Source organism: Manis pentadactyla, chromosome 5, assembly GCF_030020395.1.
Source record: "Manis pentadactyla isolate mManPen7 chromosome 5, mManPen7.hap1, whole genome shotgun sequence".
Lineage (NCBI taxonomy): Eukaryota > Metazoa > Chordata > Mammalia > Pholidota > Manidae > Manis > Manis pentadactyla.
In genome coordinates this window covers 57,692,401-57,715,751 of record NC_080023.1, presented here as the reverse complement: position 1 = coordinate 57,715,751, position 23,351 = coordinate 57,692,401, and the positions used below count along the sequence as shown (strand labels likewise).

General features: G+C 33.9%; 1 protein-coding gene across 1 annotated transcript; it reads right to left on the bottom strand.

The window, feature by feature from the left end:
* Positions 1-18,644: 18,644 nt before the first annotated feature.
* On the bottom strand, positions 18,645-23,080 carry CSN3 (casein kappa). The gene is made up of 3 exons (XM_036879001.2): positions 23,021-23,080; positions 20,342-20,374; positions 18,645-19,140 (listed from the first exon to the last, which is right to left on the bottom strand). Exons 1-3 carry the CDS (start codon positions 23,075-23,077, stop codon positions 18,670-18,672), a joined length of 561 nt encoding a protein of 186 aa, XP_036734896.2. The 5' UTR covers positions 23,078-23,080; the 3' UTR covers positions 18,645-18,669.
* Between the last annotated feature and the right edge of the window lie 271 nt (positions 23,081-23,351).

The window sequence follows — 23,351 nt, the reverse complement described above, 5'->3', positions numbered from 1 at the left end:
TTTACCATTTTTCACATGTAAAGACATATTAAAGCACAAGCCAGGACAGATGGTAAAAAATTCTATGCCTAAGGAAATGCAGGTGTGAAATTAATCATTCTATTTGAAAATTCATTGAAGTAATTATGGTAAAGTAGTTCTTGCATGGTAATGGACTTGTCCTTGGTATTAGATCTATGTCTAAATCCTAGCTGTCACTTAGCAATTTGACTGTAGAGAGATCACTTAACCTCATCTGTAGAAAAAGGATAATATTTTTAAAATTCACATTATAAAATATTCTTAGATTTAAACAAGAACTTTTGATAATGCATAAAATACATTTTAAAGTTGTTTGTAAATCTAGTTAATAAAAATCTAACCATTTATATTTGGAATTTAATTAACAGCTGTTTACCTTGTTTGGCTTGTATGTAAAAATATTTATTATAATTCTAAATCTCGTATTTAAACCAGTGTCATAATAAATTCCATTTATTCATTCATTCAAGATATTAAACAATATTATTTTTAGGTTCTGGAGTTGGTACTGAGATTATATTATTAATAATAAAAATGATACTCATGATATATTAAGTGGAAAAGAATAGTCTTGTTTTACAAAGGACTACTTTTCATAAATTGAACATATTTCAACTGTTTCTCTACCATTAGGACTATGTCTTCTAATTCACCTTTGCTTTAGAGAGTCTCTTGAGTTGAGCGTCTGCTGGATAATCAACGATATAGTAAATGTGCCAGTAATAGAACAATACATAATGCTGTCTTTTCATAAGACTTGAGGTCATCAGTTTCAATGCAGAAAGGCCACATCTGCTTGAGGGTTACACTCATTTGACTCCTAATGCGATTTTCTTTCTTTCCCATACAAGTTTTCCATTTGCTTTAGAACACTAATCACTATACATCCCTTCATGAAGTTCAAAATTATAGTTTTGTTAGCCAGATACTGCGACATAGCCAAGAGGGTTGTAAGTGAAGGAATTCTTGTGCTCATATATCAGTAACTGTTATTTTGTTTAACAACTTGCCAGTAGAGTCATGCAATGCAGGAAATGGAGGCAAATCTGTCAGTAGTCCAAGGCCCTGGAAAATGATTAACTCTCATAATTAGTCAGGTGAAAGAGATTTTCTATAATTACTCCTGTTTATTTTTATGTATCAGATGTGTCTGTAAATGTTTACACAATTTTTTGTCTGTTATATCTGCCTGACTGTTTAAATACTGCAATTAATCATTTTTTATTCTACTTTGGAAACACTTTTTCAGAATCATGGTTGTATATAACTCAATAATAGGAGAAAACACTGCATTTACCACTACAGAAGTGGTTGGGAACATGAGAACAACATTTATGTTGAGAAATTCTACCAGCTGGTAGGCCTACAAAATGTACATCAAGATAATCCTGAGTAAAATATATTATACTTAATTGTTAAGTTTTATTAAAAACTAGTATTGTTATTGAAATAACTATTCTGATATTCTGATGATAATAAAAGCTTAATTTTAATCAAGTCTTATTTTTATCATGATTTTTTTCTGTGCTGATAAGAACAAAATTTTACTGAAGGCTCTGATTTAAGGGAAAAAAACACCCTTAATTAAGGGTAATGCCTAAATTAAGAGGTCTTGATTGTTCTTGATCAAAATATTTTTGAATACCCTTAATCAGGTTAACTTTTTATTCACATACCAGATGATGCAATTAAAATGATGAACTTTATATCGAAAATATGTCCCAGATATTTTAACATATGCCTGGAATACGAGAATCATTAATCTATTAAAAGTTGCCATTTTGAAGATTCTGGTGTTCCCTGCAAAGATAATGAGTTGGGTATCTTCAGAATCCTAGGAATGAGTTGGTGATCCTTGACTTTATTGAGAAATTAGTTTAATATTAATCTAATGAGGAAATCAAAGGTATGTTGTTCATTCCTACTTTTACTCTATTAGGAGAGAGGAAAGAAATGAACAATTATGTGATTACTTGTATTTTAACTCTAAGCACTTTCTGAAGAGAAAATAAAGTAATACTTGTTTGATAAGCATTTACTCTTTTTCATGTAATTCTCTCAATAATGTGCACACCTTCACCTTGGAATTGGAAGAAGTGACAATAGAATATGGTATTTTACAAGCCACCCAACTAAGTAGTTTGAACAGCCTATTCTATATCCTTGAGCTCTTTTAAATAAAGAAATTAACTTTTCTTATTGTTAAAAATTTTATTTCCCTATTGTTTTAACCATTTAGCTTTCTTAGAGATTAACTTGACTTTAGGATACATTTTGAAATATGCTGAGAATATTTAATTGGAACACATTGTAAGTCTTTATGTAAAGCATTTAAAAAGTTTATTTCAAAGATATGTTTCATATTTTTGTGCATTTTTAGAATCACAAATCATCTCCTAGTCTATATAAATACTATATATTTAAAATTTTCAAAATTTGCATTCAAAATGCATGTTGAAACAAATGTTGGTGAGGATGTGGAGAAAGGGGAACCCTCATACTCTACTGATGGGAATGTAAATTAGTTCAACCTTTGTGGAAAGCAGTATGGAGGTTCCTCAAAAAACTAAAAATAGAAATACCATTTGATCCAGGAATTCCACTTGTAGAAATTTACCCTAAGAATGCAGCAGCCCAGTATGAAAAAGACATATGCACCCCTATGTTTATCGCAGCATTATTTACAATAGCCAAGAAATGGAAGCAACCTAAGTGTCCATCAGTAGATGAATGGATAAAGAAGATGTGCTATATATATATACACTATGGTATATTATTCAGCCATAAGAAGAAAACAAATCCTACCATTTGTAACAACATGGTTGGAGCTAGAGGGCATTATGCTCAGTGAAATAAGCCAGGTGGAGAAAGACAAGTATCAAATGATTTCACTCATCTGTTGAGTGTAAGAACAAAGACAAAACTGAAGGAACAAAACAGCAGCAGACTCACAGAACCCAAGAATGGACTAACAGTTACCAAAGGGAAAGGGACTGGGGAGGATGGGTGGGAAGGGAGGGATAAGGGGGAAAAGGGGCATTATGATAAGCACACATGATGTAGTGGGAGGCCACAGGGAAGGCAGTATAGCACAGAGAAGACAAGTAGTGATTCTATAGCATCTTTCTACACTGATGGATAGTGACTGTAATGGGGTATGTGGTGGGGACTTGATAATGGGAGGAATCTAGTAACCACAATGTTGTTCATGTAAGTGTATATTAATGATACAAAAAAAATAAAAATAAGAACAGAGGCAGAGGTTGTAATTATGCTGCCACAAGTCAGGTATACCTGGAGCCATGAGCAGCTGGAAGAGGCATGGAAAGATGCCCCCCTGGAGCCTCCAGAGGGAGCACAGGCCTGCTGATGCTTGGATTTCGGACTTCTGGCCTCTACAACTGTGAGAGAATAAATTCCCACTGTTTTATGCCACTCAGTTTGTGGCAATTTGTAACAGAATCCACAGGAAACTAATGCATCTTGCAAACCAAAATCTCCTGGCTGCAACAGACAAGTCAAAATTAAGGGAAAGTTTCTCTTTGAGGAATTATGCCTACTCTAGTTGAGTAGGTCCCACAGCTAACATCTGCTTAGTTTTCATTTCTAAATTTTGTTTCCTGCTGCAACTCCAATGAAATAGTAGCAGAAATGAAAACAAAAACAAAAACAAAAAAACAAAACGCATGTTGACTATGGAATTGAATGTCTAATATTAAGATACAAGCATGCTCAAAAGGTCATGATGTGCTTTTTTGTAAGAATTCTATTACATAAAAGAGATAACAAATTAAAGAACAACAAATATATGTGTGCTGTTGTGACATTAAACATTATTTTCCAGGTGAATTTTTATAACCACAAAGATTTTTTTCAAGGTATATTGCTTTTCTAAAGCAATACCTATTGATTAGTAATGATGCTCTGGTCCCTTTCCTTAGGTATAACAGTTTCTATATGTTCACTTGTATGAATTTAAGATCACCTAAGAGTATATTGTTTCAGAGATCAATTTGAGAGTACTGCCAAAAAAAACACCTTCTTTCTAAATTCTGTACTTTAATTATAGGAATTTTCCTTTCTTCTCATTATCTAAGAAAATCACTGTTGTCTTCAAATTAAGATCTATTCTAAGTTAATTTATGTAAATGGTAAATCCATTTTGAGTTAATTTCTGTTTTGCTGTGTGTTCTTGGTTCCCTTGTCCAAGATTACTTGACCACATATTCATGGGCTTATTTCTAGGATCTGTTTTATTCCATTATTCTGTATGTCTGTTGCCCGTAGGCCAGTCACATACTCTTCTGATTACTAAAGCCTTGTAATATAGTTTGAAATCAGGAAATGTGATGCCTCCAGCTTTGTTTCTTCCCCACGATTGCTTTGGGTATTCATGGTCTTTTGAGATTCCACCTGAACTTTAGGACTGTAAGACCTGAAACCTAGTAAAATTCCCAAAAGAAAACAGGGAAGAGCCCTCTGACAATGGTCTTGGCAATAATTTTTTGGATAGAACACCAAAAGCACATGAAACAAAAGCAAAAAATAAACAAGTGGGGCTATATCAGACTAAAAGCCTTCTGCACAATGACAGCAACAAAATCCACAACATGAAAAGGCACCTGATAGAATGGGAGAAAGTATTTCCAACCATATATCTGATAGAGGTTAATATATAAAATATATAAAAATATTCATCTAACTCAGCAACAAAAAACCAAATAATCCAATGGGCAGAAGACCTAAATAGACATTTTTCAGAAGACATACAGATGACCACCAAATACATAAGAAGGTGCTCAACATTGCTAATCTTTAGGGAAATAAAGAACAACACCAGAATGAGATATTACCACCCAATGCCTGTTATGATGGCTATCACCAAAGAGACAAAAGACTGTAATGTTGGGAAGGATGTGGAGAAAAGAGAATCCTTGTGCACTGCTGGTAGAAACGTAAATAGTTACAGACATTATGGGAAACAGTATGGGAGCTCATCAGAATATTTAAAGTAGAACTACCTTGTGACCCAGCAATCCTGCTTCTGGATATATGTCTGAAGGAGCTTAAATAATAATCTTGAAGAGATATCTGCACTCCCATGTCCACTGCAGCATTATTCACAATAACCAAAATATGGAAACAACCTAAGTGCATTTTGAGAGATGAATGGGTAAAAAATGTGGTGTGTGTATATATATATATATATATATATATATAATGGAATATTATTTAACCACAAAAAAGAAGGAATGCTTGCCATTTGTGACAACAGGATAAGCCTGAAAGGATTTTTGCCAAGTGAAGTAAGACAGACAGAGAAAAACAAATGCTTTATAGTATTATTTATATGTGGAATCTAAAATAAAAAAGCTGAACTGATAGGAACAGTGGAATGATGTTTGGCAGGGGTTGGCAGGGGTTGAGGGTGGAGGAAAGGAAATCTGTTAGCCAAAGAGTACAACCTTTACGTTGTGATACCTAAGTTCTGAGAATCTAATGTACAACATGGTACTATGGCTAATAATACTGTGTGGTATACTTTAAAGTTGCTAAGAAAGTAGATGTCAAGTGTTCTCACCAAAAAAAAAAGTAACTATTGAGGTGATGGATGTGTTAATTAGCTTGATTGTGTTAATCATGTCACAAAGTATGAGTATATCAAATCATCACATTGTATACTTTATATAAATTGTATTTGTCAGTTATATCTCAATAAAACTGGAAAAAGGATCTTAGTCTTTTTATACTCCTCCTAAGCTATTTGGAATATGTTTGATGAATAATTAGGAGCATAACTTTTTGATAAGTAATCATCAAATAATACTAATTAACATAGCATTTTACCTCTTCATATAACTTTGATTATATCTCATTAGCTTGTATATGTAGTCTTCTTTATTAATACTGTTTAATTAGTTTTGTTTCTTTCGAAAAGTATAATTGGACATTTTTATTTAGATTTTGTAATTAATTTTTAGTTTTGTTTCATCCTAGCAGAAGAGAAATTGTAGAATATCTGGGTTTTTAACATTTGGGGAGGTTATGTTTGTGCCCTAATCTATGATCCATTTTTGTAAACATACCATGGGTACTTGAAATCACAATGTCATTTTTTAGTATACAGAGCTAGAAGAGAAATGCATAGAGTTCTTTTCAAAGTAAATTCTTCTTTCCTGCAGACTGACTCAATCTTAGTTTGTGGTATTAGCTTTCAACCAGTCGTTCAAGCCAGAAAATAGTAAGCTACTTCTTGATCACCGCTCTATCCAATATTCAATTTATCAAGTCCTCTGGTGTTTATTCCTTAGTATCTCTCAAAATTGTTCCCTCAAGTCCACCTTTAGGCCTTCACTGAGCTCTCACCCCATCTTAAATTAAGCTAAAGGAATTCCACTCTCCTTTTCAAAAATCTTAAGTGATTTCACTGTTAAGAGCAAGGATCACAAGTTTAAAAACCAAGAGAACCCAGTTAACATTGAATGAAGTAGGCCTGGAGAGGGCTGGTGAAATGAGGAGGGCATACCTCCCCTACAGGAACCAGCAGTAGCTATTTCGAGCTCTTGTTCACTGATACGTGCAGTACTGGTCAGGATTAGATGAACAGTTTGCACTAGAATACACTGTTTTTGTGATCAAGAAAGTCTTGCTACTAAATGAATGAAGGCAAAAGTGAATAATTAAAAAATTTAAAGGAAGCCAAAAAAGAAAACAGTGTGGAGAGTGACAGCATTAATTTATGCCTGTCCCTCTGAACTGACTGGCCAGAGCAGCCAGCTGGTCTGCCACACTTGCAGTAGCCCTGCAGTTGCCAGGCAAGGCTGCATGTCTGTGGTACCAGACTGTTCACATTTTGGAGGAAAATCTGGATTTTTATGACTTCTATTTTTTAAATGTTTTAACTATTAGCAACTAATTCAGTTGTTAAAAGTACTGCCTAAATAGAAAAAAATGAGAATGTAAAAATTCAACCTGTTCTTCAATGTACAGTTCAAATAATGACTTTTTCCTACACTTTTTTTTTTCTTTCTGTGTTTACTTCCCTGGTCCCTAAGTCTGTAAGAAATCTCCTCTTCTATTTTGGATTGTGCCATCACTGGTATAGATGTGGGCTATGTACTCTCTTTTACTCTGAGCTCCCTTAGACCATAATCATTGTTTGGGTCTCAGGATTGTCTTATAGCACTTAGCACCAAGACTTGCTTTTGGTAGGTGCCCAAAATAGGAGGTTAATGTGTTAACATGATCTACCCAATTATCTGAAATTAAAAATCATTTACAAAATAAAGGACAATATTTTAGGTGTATAAAAATTCTTAAATGTCCAAGAAGGAGCAGAGTATTTGGCAGAAAGTTTTTAGACATGCACATGCATGGACTTATGGAGCAGATACAATTATGCCTTTGCTTAGCAGATCCTTACTGTATTTCTTACCTACACTTGAACTACCTTCAAAGGCTATACACAGAAGAGAAGCCTTGTCTACCCAAGCCTTGTCTATCTGGATTGGTTTTATAATACCAATCCAGATAACGTAGGCATGCCCATTGACTATCATGAATATACTGATTTAAAAATCAGTAGGTGAAATAGATGAGGGGATAAAGGGGCACAAAATCTCAGTCATAATATAGTCCCAGGGATGAAAGTATAGAGAATATAGTCAATAATTCTGTAACATCATTACATGTTGACAGTAACTACACTAGTTGAGATGAGCATTTAATAATGTAGATAACATCACTATGTGTATATGTGAAACAAAATATTGTATTTTATTTGTGCCCTCAATAAAAATAATAAAAATCTGTAGGGGTAGTCTTGAGAGGGAATATTTTAAGATAAAAACTGATAAACCTAAAATGTATGTGGCCTTTGGAGAAAAATAATCTTTATTTCCTCTTTCAATTCTAAATTACTGTTGTATGTATGCTATTGACTCCACATTGTAAAAGGGAAGAGGGAATTTGTGATGGAAAATGGAAATAATAAATGTAAGTTCAGCCTTTCAGGTGGGCTATAGATTGACAGGCAAGCTTCTCTTTCTTTCTCTCACCCCATTTCTCTCTTTCTCTCACAAACAGACACACACACATAGGCACTATAAAGGTAGAGCAAGCCCCTATGTATTTCTCAGAGGATATTTATGTTTTAAGGAAGGATGATGGTCATGGGTAGAAGGAACAAGGGCAAGATTTCTCTGTTTGGTTCTCCATAAGTTCTGGTGTATGAGTGTGTGGTTACAGCTGTGGGGTAGGGGGGCAGTCCAGGAGATGCGATAACATTGTCCATGCAAGATAGGGTCTTGCTGGGTCTAGGAAGTTAATTTTTCCCTTGATCAATGTTTCATAGCTCAGGAATAATTTCAGCAGTCTTTTCTATTCTTTTAGACTCCTGGGAGCCTCTTTGTACTTAACAAATTTTCATTCAGGGAAAGAAGGCATATTCAGTTCCCAGATTCTCTGAATAGTATCTTTGCCTCCAGTTTTATAGCATCCTAGAAACCTCACGTCTTACGTAAAAGATACCTATTCTATAGGTAAAATCTTTAGTGATTATTTTTTTCATGATAATAAAATTCACCAGGTTAATAATCATCCTTTTCAAACTATGAGACAAATTTTTGTTGAGTAATTTAATCAAAGTCAGTGACTAAGAGATTTCATTGTTTAAGAGGGAAATTAAGAGGATTTAGGGAGCTTTGCTCTTAGGACATCAAGGACTTTTTTGGACTGGAGTGAGAATAAAAGATAAATTCCATCTTTATGTCAAGTATTGAGGCCTGTGGAATAAATTCAGTCAAGTAAAAATTGCAATGAAAATTCTTATGAATCTTCAGATATGTGATGTGGTATGTTGGTGATAGATGAAGACAAAAAAAGTGAAAACTATGAAACAATATACTTAAAGAATTGCTATATTTTCACTGCTAACATTTTCAGTATTACTTCTCATACTTTTGATTATTGGGAGATTTAGTCAATATTCAAGGGCCTTGTATAGTACACTTGTAGGCTCTGAGTAGAGGGTTATGAGGCATTTTGTACTGGAGAAGTGGCCTCTGGAGTTGAAGGAGTAACAGGGCCCGTGGCATTAGCTGCTGGAATTGCCGTGGAATCTTCGACAAGCTCCTGGTCATATTCATATTCAGGGAATGAATCATAATCGTCACTGTTATACACGTACTCTCCGGGGTCAGAGATGTCTTCTTCCGGCACAGCACGGGCAGTTGTGTTGTCATCAGGGAAAACAGAAGTGGCATCGACCCCAGGCAGGGTGGTGCCGAGTGTGAATGTGGTACTCCCAGGAGCAGCTGCGGTGGGTGTGGGAACCTCCACGGAGGCTGTGCTCTCAGGTGCCGTGTTCGTGCTCATGGCAGTGACCGTGGGGCTAGCAGAAGCACCCTGAGCTGTCCCCTCAACCTTTGTGCCACTGCTAGTTTCAGTCGGAGCAGTGGTGCTTGTTAAAACAGTAGCTGTGTCGCCCTCAAGGGAAGTGGCCTCTTGTCTGGGGGCAGTGGTATCAGCCGACAGGGTGATGGTCTCAGATGCAGAGGTAGTGGTCGCAGGTGAGAGGGCAGCAGTCAGGGCATCTGAGGTGGGTGTAATTTGAGCTATGCTAGTTACAGTATCATTTGTCCCTCTAACTGCTGTCCTGGTGCTATGTGCAAAGATGGTAGTTGTTTCTGTGTGTGATGCAGTAGTTGCTTGTACAGAATTCTCAGATGGCTGCTTTTTTGGTTCATGTTGACAAGATATGGGCTTATGAGGTTTCAGGGTGTTAGTTTGGAGTTGAAATGGATGAGATTTTATTGGACAAGGTTTGTGCAGCCGACACTCGGGAGCATGTAGAAACTTCGGGTAAGTTGGGGACTGGTTAACAGAATGCAAAGATCTCATCTTCCTTGGTTTATTTTTGAAAGCTAGAGGCTGGCTTCTGGCAGAATTGCATCCTTGAGACTTTTTGACTGCAGACTTAGCACTTCTTTTTGAAGTAGAGCTGGAGTCTGGTAAATTGCTTGGTGGAGACCTCTTAGAAGAAACTCTCTTTGTTTTATTCTTGAAAAGTTCAGAATTTGGCTTTTTAGATTTAGGAACCAGATGGCTCCTTATTGTACTGCGGGAAGATGCTGTCCGTTTAAGTGCAGGTGTGGCAACTAGGGCTTCTCCTTTTAGGGTCTTTACAGTTGATTTTCGTGTAGCCCTGGCATCTGAAGACCTTTGTCCTGTCTTGGGTGAAGATGATGTTTGCTTGGATGTAGACATGGTAACTTCTGAATGTTTCTTTCCAGACTCAGTAGTTTTCTTCTTTTTTACAGCAGTCTTGGGAGATAAATGTTCAGACTTAGCTAAAGTCAGTTTTTGTGTAGACTTGTAGACTAAGTTCTGGCTTTTTGAAGTTGATTTTTGAGGCTGCTTTTGTTCAATCTTGTTAGCTAAAAATTGCTTTTTGGTAGAGACTAACCTTTTTGCTGCATCTTGGGAAGATAATGAGTGCTTGAATGTTGACTCGGATGTTGGAGATTTTTTAAATTTAGATGCTAGAGATTGATTTGGTAAAACTGATGAAGATGATTTTGGTTGAGACCTGGTAAGTGAAGCCTGGCTTGCTGAATGCTTTGATCTCTGGGCTTGGGATTTTGTTAGTTCAACCTGAGCATGTGAAGATGTGGCTTTTCCGATTTTGGAAGGTGAATGTAGCCTTGATAATTTTTGTCCTGACTGGTCATGAGTTTCAAGACCCTCACTTGTCTGCAAATAAAAAACATACAAGTAAAGAATTAAATATGTGTGACATCAAGTCACATTGGCTGTATTTAAAAATAGTCACTGGTAAAAATTAAAAAATAAACATTTAAAAATTTTTAATGGATTTTATTTCCATTTCTTTTTAAAATCCAGTTTTTGAAACAGTTTTAGGTTCATAGCAAAATTGAGTGGAAGGTACACACAGTCACAGTTTCCATGTACTCCCTGCCTCCACATACACAGTCTCTCCAACTATCAACATCTCACACCAGAATGCTACATCAGTGAACTTACATTGACTTATCATTATCATGTAAAGTCCATAGTTTATTAGAATTCACTTTTAGTGTTGTGCATTCTTGGGTTTTGACAAGTGTATAATGACATGTATCTACCATTATAGTACCTTATGGAATGGATCCACTATCCTAAAAATCCTCTGTGCTCTACCTGATTATTTCTCCTAACCTCTATCAGCAACAGCTGACCTTTTCATTGTCTCCATAGTTTTGCTTTTACCAGACTGTGATATAGTTGGAATCATGCAGTATGCATCCTTTACAGATTGGCTTCCATCACTTAGTAATCGTATTTAAGTTTCCTCGATGTCTTTTCATGGTTTGATAGCTCTTTTTTTACTGCCAAATAATATTCCATTATCTGGATGTATCAGTTCATTTATTCACTCACTACCAAGGAGGACATCTCTTGGTTGCTACCAATTCTTGGCAATTATGAATAGAACTGTTATAAACATCCATGCACACATTTTTTTTGTGTGTGGATATGTTTCTAATATTCCCCTTATGAAGTTTTTTATATTCCCATTGTATGAATTTATAGAAAGGTACACAATAATCAAAGTTCATGGCAATTATTTTTGAAACAACAAAGCATACATTATCCTGGTGATAAACACAACGATATTTTACTCTATGGTATTTTTGTGGTACATAATTGATATGAAAATGTTTCTTTTTCTAAATGAGAAGAAAATTACCTGTGGAAGAGTGTTGAAAACTTACCAAGAAGAATGTAGTGCAGTTCAAGATGAACATTAAGATAAGGACCTTCATCTTTTCTTCTTGGACTCTGGAAGGAAAACAAAAAGAATAAAAAGAACCCATCTTTAATAGTGTAGTGATATATAGGTTATTCAAGTTCATATTTAGTAAATTTTGTTATTAAGATTTCTCAGGATGCCATACTATCACTAAATAATTTGTTGTTAAAGAGTTTTCTGCACTCTATAAAATTCTAATAACATAAAAGTATTTTAAAGTAATTGGGGTTAACAGCTTAATACTTCTTTAAATAGAAGTATTATATAAGTAAAATTTATTTTTAAAAGTTTTTATTAAAAAAATTATGATTCATACTTTTAGGATGTTAAAGCCTGTACTTTCATGGAGGCCTGGAAAGGTTTAAGAAACACTGAAGTTGGCACCCTCTCTATCACCAGGAAGTGCCTTAGGCAGAATGAAGCATTTGTCTTAGAGCAGTTTTTTACTCAACAAAGTCAAGTTTGCTTTATGATATTTTACTTAAATTGCATTTTATCAAATTTTATTTCAGCCATGGAACTTGAGTAATTCATAGGAACAGCTTTGATTAAACTGCAGACATAGTGCAAGTGAGACTCTAGCCTTTGAGTAGGTATGACCAGTTCCCATTAGTAATCAGTACAGTAGTGTTAGAAACAAGTTCAATTTGTCTAAATCAGCAGATTATTTTAATTATCAATTTATTTAGCTATTGCATTTATGTCCAAACTGTGAAAGCCCAGAGCCTAATGAGGAATCTATGTTCCAAACTCTTATCTGTGTAGATACCTTAAAAGGGGGCTTGTCCTCTGTGTTCTGGTTGGGTTTTATCTTCTATTAACCAAGCTGACTCTTCTCTGTAGTTGTTGTCTCCAAATGAAATATAGTGAGCGCACTTTGAATAAATAAGCCCTTCATACCTGGATGTCCCTCCTACTTACTTCCTATTGGGGAGAGACCAAGAAAACCTTAATATGATTACTATCAGCAAGGGTTAATACTGATTAAAAGAAAGTCAGTCTGTTGACAAAATCAGTTGCTTTCTGGATTCTTGTGGAAATAACATATTTCACTGTTACATTTTAGGAAAAAAAAGAATAATTTGATTCCTTATAAAATTTTTATTATTTGTACTATTACTTGAAATCATTAGTTTAAAATTGATTGTTTCAATGGCAAGAAGTACGTCAAGATTTTACTCTTTTAAGGTCTTTGTCTTAACCATCATAATAGAGGTTGTAGGTATTTTGTGATGAGTGATTCAAAAAAATGTTTTTTAATTATGGAAAACAATTATGTTAGTGCAAAATATTAATTTTATAGGAATATTTAAGAGTTTAAACTTGCCTGTAAGAGCTTCTGGGATTTCTAAGCATATTCCAGTAAAATACAGGTAAAAGAATTTATATGTATAAAAATAATTCTTTCTATACACATAAAAAGAATATACTTGATTTTTCAAGTCTGTTTTGTATTAGCTTTATAGCCATGGTTTCAATAATATGGGCATCTGGCCACAACTAAAGTGAATCATATTAGGGAGACGAGGAGGAGGACATGCTATCATCCTCTTCTTCTAAGTAGTGTGCTGGAGTTAAGATAATACATAATATTGATACAGTAATTTGGTCATTCTGTTGACATTCAGCTTTCTTCCCTTGAAAATTGAGATTAAGTTATAAAAACATTCTCCCTTTATACTTTTCTACTGCTGTGATTGATAATATGATTTGTAGCAATTTTCTGTTGCATTTGAAATTGGTCTAACAGTCAGTCTATCACTGACTTTGGTAGCTTGATCCATGAAAACTACATTTTTTCTCCTCTGGATTTTGATAAGAAAAGTCTAGGTTAAATTAATCCAATTAAATGGGTATTTCAACTTCAGCCATTAACAACCCACTTATTCCTTTACTTACTCTTTTAAGAAATATTTATTTAGTTCCTACACTGTATTAGGCCTGACCTTGGAGAACGAGTAGTGAGGAGAATATAGCTCCTATGCCAACAGGGCTTATAGTCCAGCCGGCAAGGTGGATGGGCAGGTGCACAGAAATTGATGAGTACTGGGGGGGAAGGAACTGCCAGGGGCAGGATGTTGTGGTAGCACACTGACAGAACACTTGATCTTGAAAGTTTCAGAAAGGATTTTCTTAAGACTTTGATATCTAAGCCAAAGAGTCAAATTTTGATTATGCGATGTGAATTATCAAAAGGATGAGCAGCTTCAGAAAAGTGCTGGTGATGGTGATGGTGTAGCTAAAGCAGTCAACTGTATGAGGTTTGGGGCACTGGGGCGTATGGCATAAGGCTCTAATGGAAAGAGAGGATGTGGGAAGGTAAATAGCAAGATCACGAAAGTTGACTTTATCTTGCAGACAATGGATATCCTCTGAAATGTTTCTTGGGAATTTAGGAATAAAGGATCAAACATGTATTGAATGCCCAGTTAATACAGGGTACATTAAAGAATATCTCATATTAAAGGTTGCCTGGTACATAGTAAGACAATGAAGGCTGATGAATTGAACTGCTAGAGTTCAAAGCTAAACTCTACCACTTAGTATACTGCTTTATGATCTTGGGCAAATCACTTAATCTGTCTGGTCTCACCTTCCTCATTATATATAAGCACACTAATAGTACGAGAGTATTATGTGGAATAAATTAATACCTTGAAGTTCTTGTTACAGAGACTAACACATACATCAATAAATAAAAAACATTAGTTTTCATTCTCTTTCTTGCTCAAGGCCACAAAATTAAGTGATGAGCTAAAATTTCAATTGAGTTCTATGCAAATTCAAAGCCCATAAATTTTTGCTATCTTATGTTTAACTATTTTGAAGTTGTTTTCACATGTACAAAATGAGGGGCAATAACAAAGTATTTCAAGAGGTTATTGGTGAAGATTAAAAGGTTAACATATGCAAAAACATTTATACATTTTTAAAGTGGTATGTAAATGCCCATTATAGTAAGTCATCACTACATTCTGGGAGATCTGAGAACTTTCAGATAAGGCTGTTTGCAGGACTGAATATAAAATGTTTTTCAAAATCTCATTAGACTATGAAGTCCTAGAGGTGGGAAAGAAACTTGCTATATTCACATAGTGGGTATTTGGCAAATAACTGACAAATGATTATATGTGAATCTCCAGATCAGACTGTTTTTTGTGTGCTAAAGACTTGATTTCTCATTAGTTATAAACAGACTCCACTTGGATGGACCCTTGCCTCTGAAAGTAATTTATCCAAATCCCAAATAACCAACTCATTAATATATTTTCTTAACATGTACATAAGTAGTTGAAGGGTTTACTATGAAATATTAGGTATGCAAAATACTTGAACTGATATTGCAAGTACAAAGATGGAGTAACATCATATCAGGTTGGTTGTTTATTATTATTAATTTAATATCTTAGTTTAACACCTCATTAATGTCATTTAGTTAGATATTTTATTATGTTAATATGAGTCAATATTAATAAATAATATTTTCATTGTTTCAAAGTATTTTGCTTCATGTTTTATTTTACCTACCACACTGGAAATGCTTTTATAGTGGTGTTCACATGATTAAGAACATGGACTTTAAAGCAGAACTATATGGGTTCAAATTTCAGCCCCTCTTGGGGAAAATTGCTTCATTTGTCTTTCATAATAATAGCAACAGCAACAATATGTAGCCCATGGGTACATATTAAATGAGTAAATACATATAAATGGAAGATTAACTGGCTTATAGTATATACTGCATAGGTGTTGGTTGTTTATTATCATTAAATATTATTATTTGTGTCTCACAATCATTCTTAGAGTAACTTTTATAAAATAGGTGATAAATATTTTGTTAATACTGAAATAAATGATACCTTTCCCATATTTTACTTGTTTTCCATAAAATTAATATTATTATTAATGGTCAAAGCAAATGAGGCCTAGCCATGTCTCTCTTTCAAACTCTAGCATTTGAATGATAAAGCACATAAAAGTCTATAAAACACTCCGAGTAATAACACATCTGCTAAGGGTTTCAACAAAAGACTAAATGGGTGGCCAGTAAGTACTTTGTAAAGGTGAGTGATTTGTATTTTTTTTGGCATGACGTGTTAAATATGGAGCAAGCATATAAATTACTCATTTTCCTTGCCATATTTGTTTAAGGGAAAAGCTATGTCATATTCTTGGACTTTGAGTATTCACCAATTTTGGTAGACCAGAGTACCTCAATTCCAGAAGCTTCCTGGTACATGTGTGTGTGTGTGTGTGTGTGTGTGTGTGTGTGTTTGACAAATGTGAGACTGTAGCTTCCAGTATGGCAGAAATGATCCATGCAGGTCTAGAGTCTCAGTCAGCTTCTGTACTTCTACCATGTGCCTGTGTTTGTAGCTGTGGTCATTTGTAGCCTGACTGTGCCCAGAATTTGCTCTTGGAAGTGACCTACGTAGCAATACATTTGACTACTTAAATTTAATGCAAACACTAGAGTTCCCAGGGCCCCCAAAAGTCACTCTGTGGTCCATGGGATTGGAGCATTATGGCTTAGTTCTTCTCTGGTCCCGATGACTTGTAAATTTAGAGGCTCTGGTGTCGTCTTGGAGAAGATGTTCTTAATCAGTGTTAGACCATGGACCACTTTGAGAATGAGATGAAATTAAGGACTTTGCCCCCAGATAAACTTGTGTATGCAATCTCACACTAAACTTGCCTTAGAATCTCAAGATTTCAAAGATCTGTGGGGCGTAGTAACCACAGAGTCTTTAAGTTAAGAGATCCAGTTGCATTCAATCGGTTTTATTGAGCAAGAATCAGAACACTTAAATGTGGCATTAATGTAAAATGTAAGGGCAGAAGAGAAAGGAGCCAAATCTGTGAAAATCACATTCTCTCTTGATGAAAGTAGACCGATGGCCAAAGAAGAGTTTGAATTAGTTGTTTGGTTTCAGCAAGACCTATAAAAAATGATGAATTTAGGAATTTATTTCATAATGTGTTAATCATTCACATATTAGACTTTTTTAGCTTCTATGATTTGTCTCTTAAGTCTGTATCCAAGGATTTATCAAATTAAATCCTTATATTTAAATATTCAAAATTGGCATATAGTGACTAAAAATAATTTACTTCACCTAATATTTACAGAAAGACAGTGTCATTTACATGCTTCTTATAAGTGATATTATTTAGCAGTTTTAACTTAGAAAACTAGGTTCATGAGTTTTGAACAAATGTAACTATTGAAATAATGACTATTTCATTAAAAACATAATCATGAAATAGTATATTTTGAGTAAATAAAATATATAACTAGCACTAAATTACTTGCTTTCTCGTCTCTATTACTGTTCTCATTTTGTTTTCTAAATTTTAATAAGTCAAAAATTTATCAAACATGTTGTATTCTTTTTCCTACCAGATGTCCTATTAAATAGCAATTAAATAATACAATTTACACATAATTTGATCTAAGGAAACCATAGTGTATTTTCTGTTTTTCTGCAAATTAGACAGCCTATATGAAAATAGATGGTAACTAAACCTCACTCTCTGAAATCAAACAGGTTTGGTTTGGTTCACAGTTTTGAACTTTCTAGCTGTTACAACTTAACATCCAAAGGCCTATTTTTTTTTCCAATCATGAATTCAAAATTGTAATATAATCTGTTCCATATATTTGCTATAGGAATGAATTGAGATAATCATGTATAGTTTTTAATCATTTAGTAAGGACAGAATAAACTTAAGTAAATTTTAGTATTTATTAATTTTATCTTTTATAATGCATTGTATTTAACAGACTGCTCAATTTTTATAATGTTTTTCACAATATGCATTATCACTTGACCCCCATAGAAACTTTCTTTTAAGAGAAAATGAAAGTTCAGAGAGAATAATGACTTGCCTAAGGTCACACAGATGGAAGAAGCAGCCTTCTCTGCTCTAATGTGATTCCTATTATGTCACAGATCAGTGCTGTATTTTAGATCATATAACATATAGATACTGTAATGCTCTGAAAATATTTGTTATGGAGAAACTCTGAATTTTGTAAATCTCTTCCAAAATTATTTCATATTCTTTGGTTGTTTTCTATTTATTAAGCTGTCTTTTTATTTAACTTCTTCCCATAAATTTGAAATTACCTTAGATAATCATTGATCCAAATAAAAAAACAGAAACATTTTGCATCACATTTAAGGGTTTGAAAGTATCCTTTTAATATGTATGTGCTTTTCAAGTTAAAAATTATAATTCTTCCATGATTTCATCTTAGCATAGGAGAAATTTAGGGTGCCTGACTTCAGGGACCCTTGCAGAAATGATGTCTGAAATAAAGAAATGCATGGAAAACATAATACCCTTTCACTCAATCCACCTGAAATTAGAGTTCAGGAACACTGTTGAATGATTAAAATATATTTAAACTCAGATCCTATGTAAATTGTTAAAGAATTCATTTTTGAGATAAGAAAAATCACAAGTTCAACAAAATATTTTACCCTACCGTCTTTGTGTATGAATAGGAATGAAATGAAACTAATAGATTTGAGGAGTGCTCTAATTGTTGAAAAAAGTTTGATAACAAAATCCCCAATTTTCTTCATTTTATAAAATAAAATTTGTTTTAATTTCTTGTTAGATTTCTAGGATCTATTGTATCAAGGCAATGACACCACCAAACTAAAATTATAATTAGCCCATTTGTGCCTACTCCTTTAACAGATTTACCTGTTTAAAGTATTTTAGATTTATGATTATACTGATAAATGCAGGAATCTTGTCTGTATTGCTTTTCTTGTGTGTTTTGCTCATTTACCTGTGTTGTCTTTGATGTTTCCTTAGAGGTTTTAGACGATGAATGAAGTGCCTGCAACTGTTGTAGTCTCAGGTGTGCTTGTGACGGTGAATTCTGACAAAGCTTCTGGAGTGACTGCAGAGTCCACGGTGGGTTCAATGGGAGGAACAAGTGTAGGCTCAACAGTAGCAATAGTGTTGATGGTAGCGATGACTGTTTTATCCTGAATTTTCTTTGGGGGAATGGCAATAAGTGATGACTGTGGGTGTGGGTGACGTACCACAGTGGATGTGTAGATAATTGGCAGGATTGGCCATTGAGGAATTTGGGTGAGTACCCTAAGTGCAGCTGGTTTTCCATAATATGGATAAGGCATATTTTGATTACTAACTAGTACAGCTGGTCTATATCGATAGTAATTGTGTTCATAAAAAGGAGAGCTATTCAAGCTATTCAGCACATAATGAACTGGGATATACTCGACTGTTTTCTGATTGAGTAATCTTTCATCCTTCTCACGGCACTACAAAAAGAATAAATTATACAATGCATTATTGTAGGTTGGGATGTATATATAAAAGCAGAAATTTTTTGAAATAATATGTTATAGTATTTGACCTTGAGTACAATATTGGAAGTAGTGAACTCAGCAACTGTATTATTTAAAAATATATGGATTTATATACTTCCCTTCCAATTTTTGATTTTCAACAAATATTAAAGAGAATATTAGTTTGAAACAATTAGGTGAGGTAATCCATAATGTAAATCACATTGCCTAGAGCTTGGCATACATGCAAGGTGCTCAGTAAATGTTGGGCATTGTAATAAATACAACAGCTAGACAAAAATCTCACAGAGAGCTTTGATATATTATACACAAACATACCATACACAGAGAAATATATATGTATATACATATTTACATATATGTGTGTGTGTGTGTGTGTGTGCGTGTGTGTGTGTGTGTGTGTGTCCTCAACCACATATTTGTAATTGTTCACAATTTTTATTTATCTAGAGATTAGGCTGAGCCACATTTGTCTTTTTTCCTAAACAAATTATAGCAGAATAATGAAATAATGTGATGTAGGAGGATTTCTGGATGTATACTTCAGATTTTTTTTCCGCTTAATTAATTCCATTAAATGTTGGTTAGGGCATTTTCTGTTTTTATTTGTCTTTGTTCTATTGATTATGTAAAGTCATAAAAATATGTCACTAGATCTTTCCACAGTAATAGAAACAAATCAACAAAATTATACTGCAAAGTAAGAATTTCTCATGAAAGGAGACATTTAAATATATTCATTCAAACATATTTGGAAAACAAAAAGAGGAAGTAAATACAAGTGTATGAGAAGTACTCAAGGTGGGTCAGAGAGGGATCTTTCCCCAGATCTTAAAAACTAGGCAGGAAAGCTACTAAACTTTACTTCTGTTTTCATTTTTTTCCCAATAGTAAATTCTGGGACAGTTTTCTCATGTTCTTAAACATACATGAAAACCCAAATTACACGGTTTGAGTTATAAAATAAAACCAAGACTTTCAGATGACCATTGAGGTTGATTCATATTATTGGTTGCCAAAGTGATGTTTTCTGCAAAGATTATTAGATTGTTTTCGGAGTTTAAAAATTAATTTAGTTTTTAGACAAAAGACATTTAAATATCATTGAACTTGGTAGTTCATGTCTCTACTAAAAATAATAAAATTAACTTACTGCTGGTTGCTCCTGGTTTGGTACCTCTGCACCCTGGTGAGGTTCATAGACGTAATAAGAAAGAAGAAGTTAAAGAAAAGCAAAGCAGATTCTAGATTTTTTTGTGTGTGGTTTAAAAAATATCTTTTGCATAAAAGACAAATACATTTTCTTTGTTTTTAATTCCTTTGCTTAATATTGTAAAATATTAAATGGTTACTTAATCTTTAAGACTTATGAGCCACCCAAGATGTGACAATATACTAATATAGTAATCAAAGGAGTAATAATGAACTCTATGGTTAAACTGTCTTTAAAAATCACCTTGTAGGGAGAAAAATTGAAGGTCAAAAATAATATGATTATCTGATCCCTGTGCCAACAAATGTATATAATATTTGTTTAGATGAAAATTATGAATAACCTATATTCAGTTTGTATTGAATGTACATTGTTAAAAACAATGATGAGGAATAAAAATATTTTCATTTTTCTGTTCTCCTACCAAGATGATTTTTGATGCTTATTTTGATTTGAAAAATTGACTCTAGCATATCAGTTATAACGTTATATAAGTAATAGTGTTTTTTAAGTTAAATTCCATTTGTTTTTGTAATACTTTACTTAATTCTGGATTGTAACATGAATAGGGATTCAAGAGTGAGAAAACAATTTTTGCAGGGATGTATATATAACATTCAAAAAGCAAAAGTTTTATAAACTTTTGAGATGAGATCATAATATTAAATACATATTTCATCTTCATCCCGGTTTCTGGCTCAATGCTCCTAATACTCTAGAAATTTCCTAAGTGATGAGAGGGTGGTGGGTAAGTAGGTGTATTTTGTTATGTTGATGTGGTGGCTCCCTGACTCCACATAAGGATGGGGGGGAATCAACCCCTTGATTTGAGGGTTGGAACTTTTTTCAGTCCCACCCACCCTGACCTTCCACTGATGATGGGAGAGGGACTAGAGGTTGAATCAATAGCCAATGGTCAATAGTTTAAACAATCACCCTTATGTAATGAAGCCACTATAAACCCCCAAATGGTTGTGTTTAGAGAGCTTCCAGGTTGGCAAACATGGGGAAATGCAGGGAGAATGGTTCTCCTGGAGAGGGCCTGGAAGCTCTGTGTCCCTTCCATATACCTTGCCCTCTACATATGCTGTTCCTGAGTTATATCCTTTTATTATATACCAGTAATCTAGTCAAATGTTTTCTGTTCTGTAAATCACATGGGTTTCCTGCGTTCTGTGAGCCCCTCTAGCAGATTAACCAAACCCAAATAGGGGATCCTAGGAACCTCTGGACTATAGTCCATCAGTCAGAAGTACAGGTAATAATCTAAGTTTGCAACTGGCATCCTGAGTTGGAGGGTGTTGTTGGAACCCCCAATTTGTAGCTGGTTGGTCAGAAAAACAAGTAAAATCCTGGGCTTGCAACTGGTATCTAAATCAGGGGCAAGGGCAAGGGAGGTCTTCTAAGACTGAGCTTTCAATCTGTGTTACCTGATCCCATGTCCAGCTAGATAGTACCAGAACTGGGTTGAATTCCTGGACACTCTAATGTTGTCCAAGAATCGCCAGTTGTTGTGTGAGAAGTCCCCTTGACCCCACAACACACATGCTGGAATTGGGTCCAGAAATCTAAAAGAATAATTTTCTGGTTTAAACCTTAATCCCTATCAAAGAGAAAACTCAAATTCTGAATGGTCAGGTGGCAACAATGAAATAGAATTTCAAAGAATACATGAAAGAAAACAAATGTAAAAGTTATAGTAATTCAAACTTGGAAAAAATTTGCCTCTAAGAATTTATCTAATAGAATTACTTAATATATGTTAACTTAAAAGCAAGTCTAAATTTAATAATAAATGAATTATGAAACAAGAACTAGTTCCCTCCAAAATTTACAATTTAAGAGGAGGTCATATAACATCAGCTATGTTTGCCTTCCTCTTCTTGCTATAGGCAGGTGAGTGTCCTGGATCCCCAAATGAACATGAAAATAAAACAGAGCAATAGCCAAAATGACAATGAAAACAAGTAAAAGAAATAAAGCCAAACCTTTATCCTTGGTCTAACAGACTTAACAACATGTAATTTAAGAAAATGCCTGAAAATCATAATCATTTATGGAAATGATCCCTGGGAAGGAGTCAGGCAGTCGACATAATGGGGAAGAATATAATGAAACAATGTTTGAATGTTAAATATTTGTATGTCAAAGTTTTTGATATTGGTTGAAAAATGTAGCCAAGCTCCTAACCTTTTAAGAATTCAGTCTCTAAAGAGACTGGATCTGTGGACTAGAAATTTAATTAAAAGAATATCTGATCCTGGGCTATGATTTCTCTATTTATTCTTTATGAATTATTTTTAGAGCATTTTATAATTTAAAAAACATGTTCAGTACGTTTTCCCTCTACAGTGAATTTTCTCTGTAGTGTGAGAGTTTTAAAGATTTTCTATACATGATAAAATGTGAAATATTAATTTTTGAGAACTTAAGCATATCCAGAATGACATGATTTTCATTTTATAAATAAATAGAAAATAAATTACTTTTAAGAAAATATAGTATACAGTTACCTTGTTTTATGAAGTGTACCTGTACTTAGAAATTTACATAATTACAGCCTTTAAATAAAAATTTCTTAAAATATAAATACAAATTAAATAGATGAAATTAACTCACCAAAAAAGGCAAAGTTAGTGCCAGGATATTCACAACTAGGAAAAAACTCTTCATCATTGCACCTAAAAATTAAAAAAAAATTATTAAAAGGATTTGTTATGAATAATTTAGGGGTGATTTAAAACACAGTTTTCTTTACCTCAAGAAAAAAAAAGCCTGATTTATGGGTAGTTTTAGCCAATGTGGAAAATCTCTTTTATCAAAAGCTTCAGAAAAACCAAAATTGACATTATTGAGGTGAATCTGATAGAGGCCTTGCCACCAAGTGGCATCAATTTTAGAAAGGGACTTGCAACATACAGAAATCACAGTAAGAAGAAAGAAGTGCAAA

Coding starts and splice junctions, on each gene's coding strand:
- CSN3 (XM_036879001.2), bottom strand. CDS start 23,077: ATGATGAAGAGTTTTTTCCTAGTTGTGAATATCCTGGCACTAACTTTG. Junction 20,375..23,020: donor CACTAACTTTGCCTTTTTTG/GTGAGTTAATTT, acceptor GAACCTCACCAG/GGTGCAGAGGTACCAAACCA. Junction 19,141..20,341: donor CAAACCAGGAGCAACCAGCA/GTAAGTTAATTT, acceptor TTCTTTTTGTAG/TGCCGTGAGAAGGATGAAAG.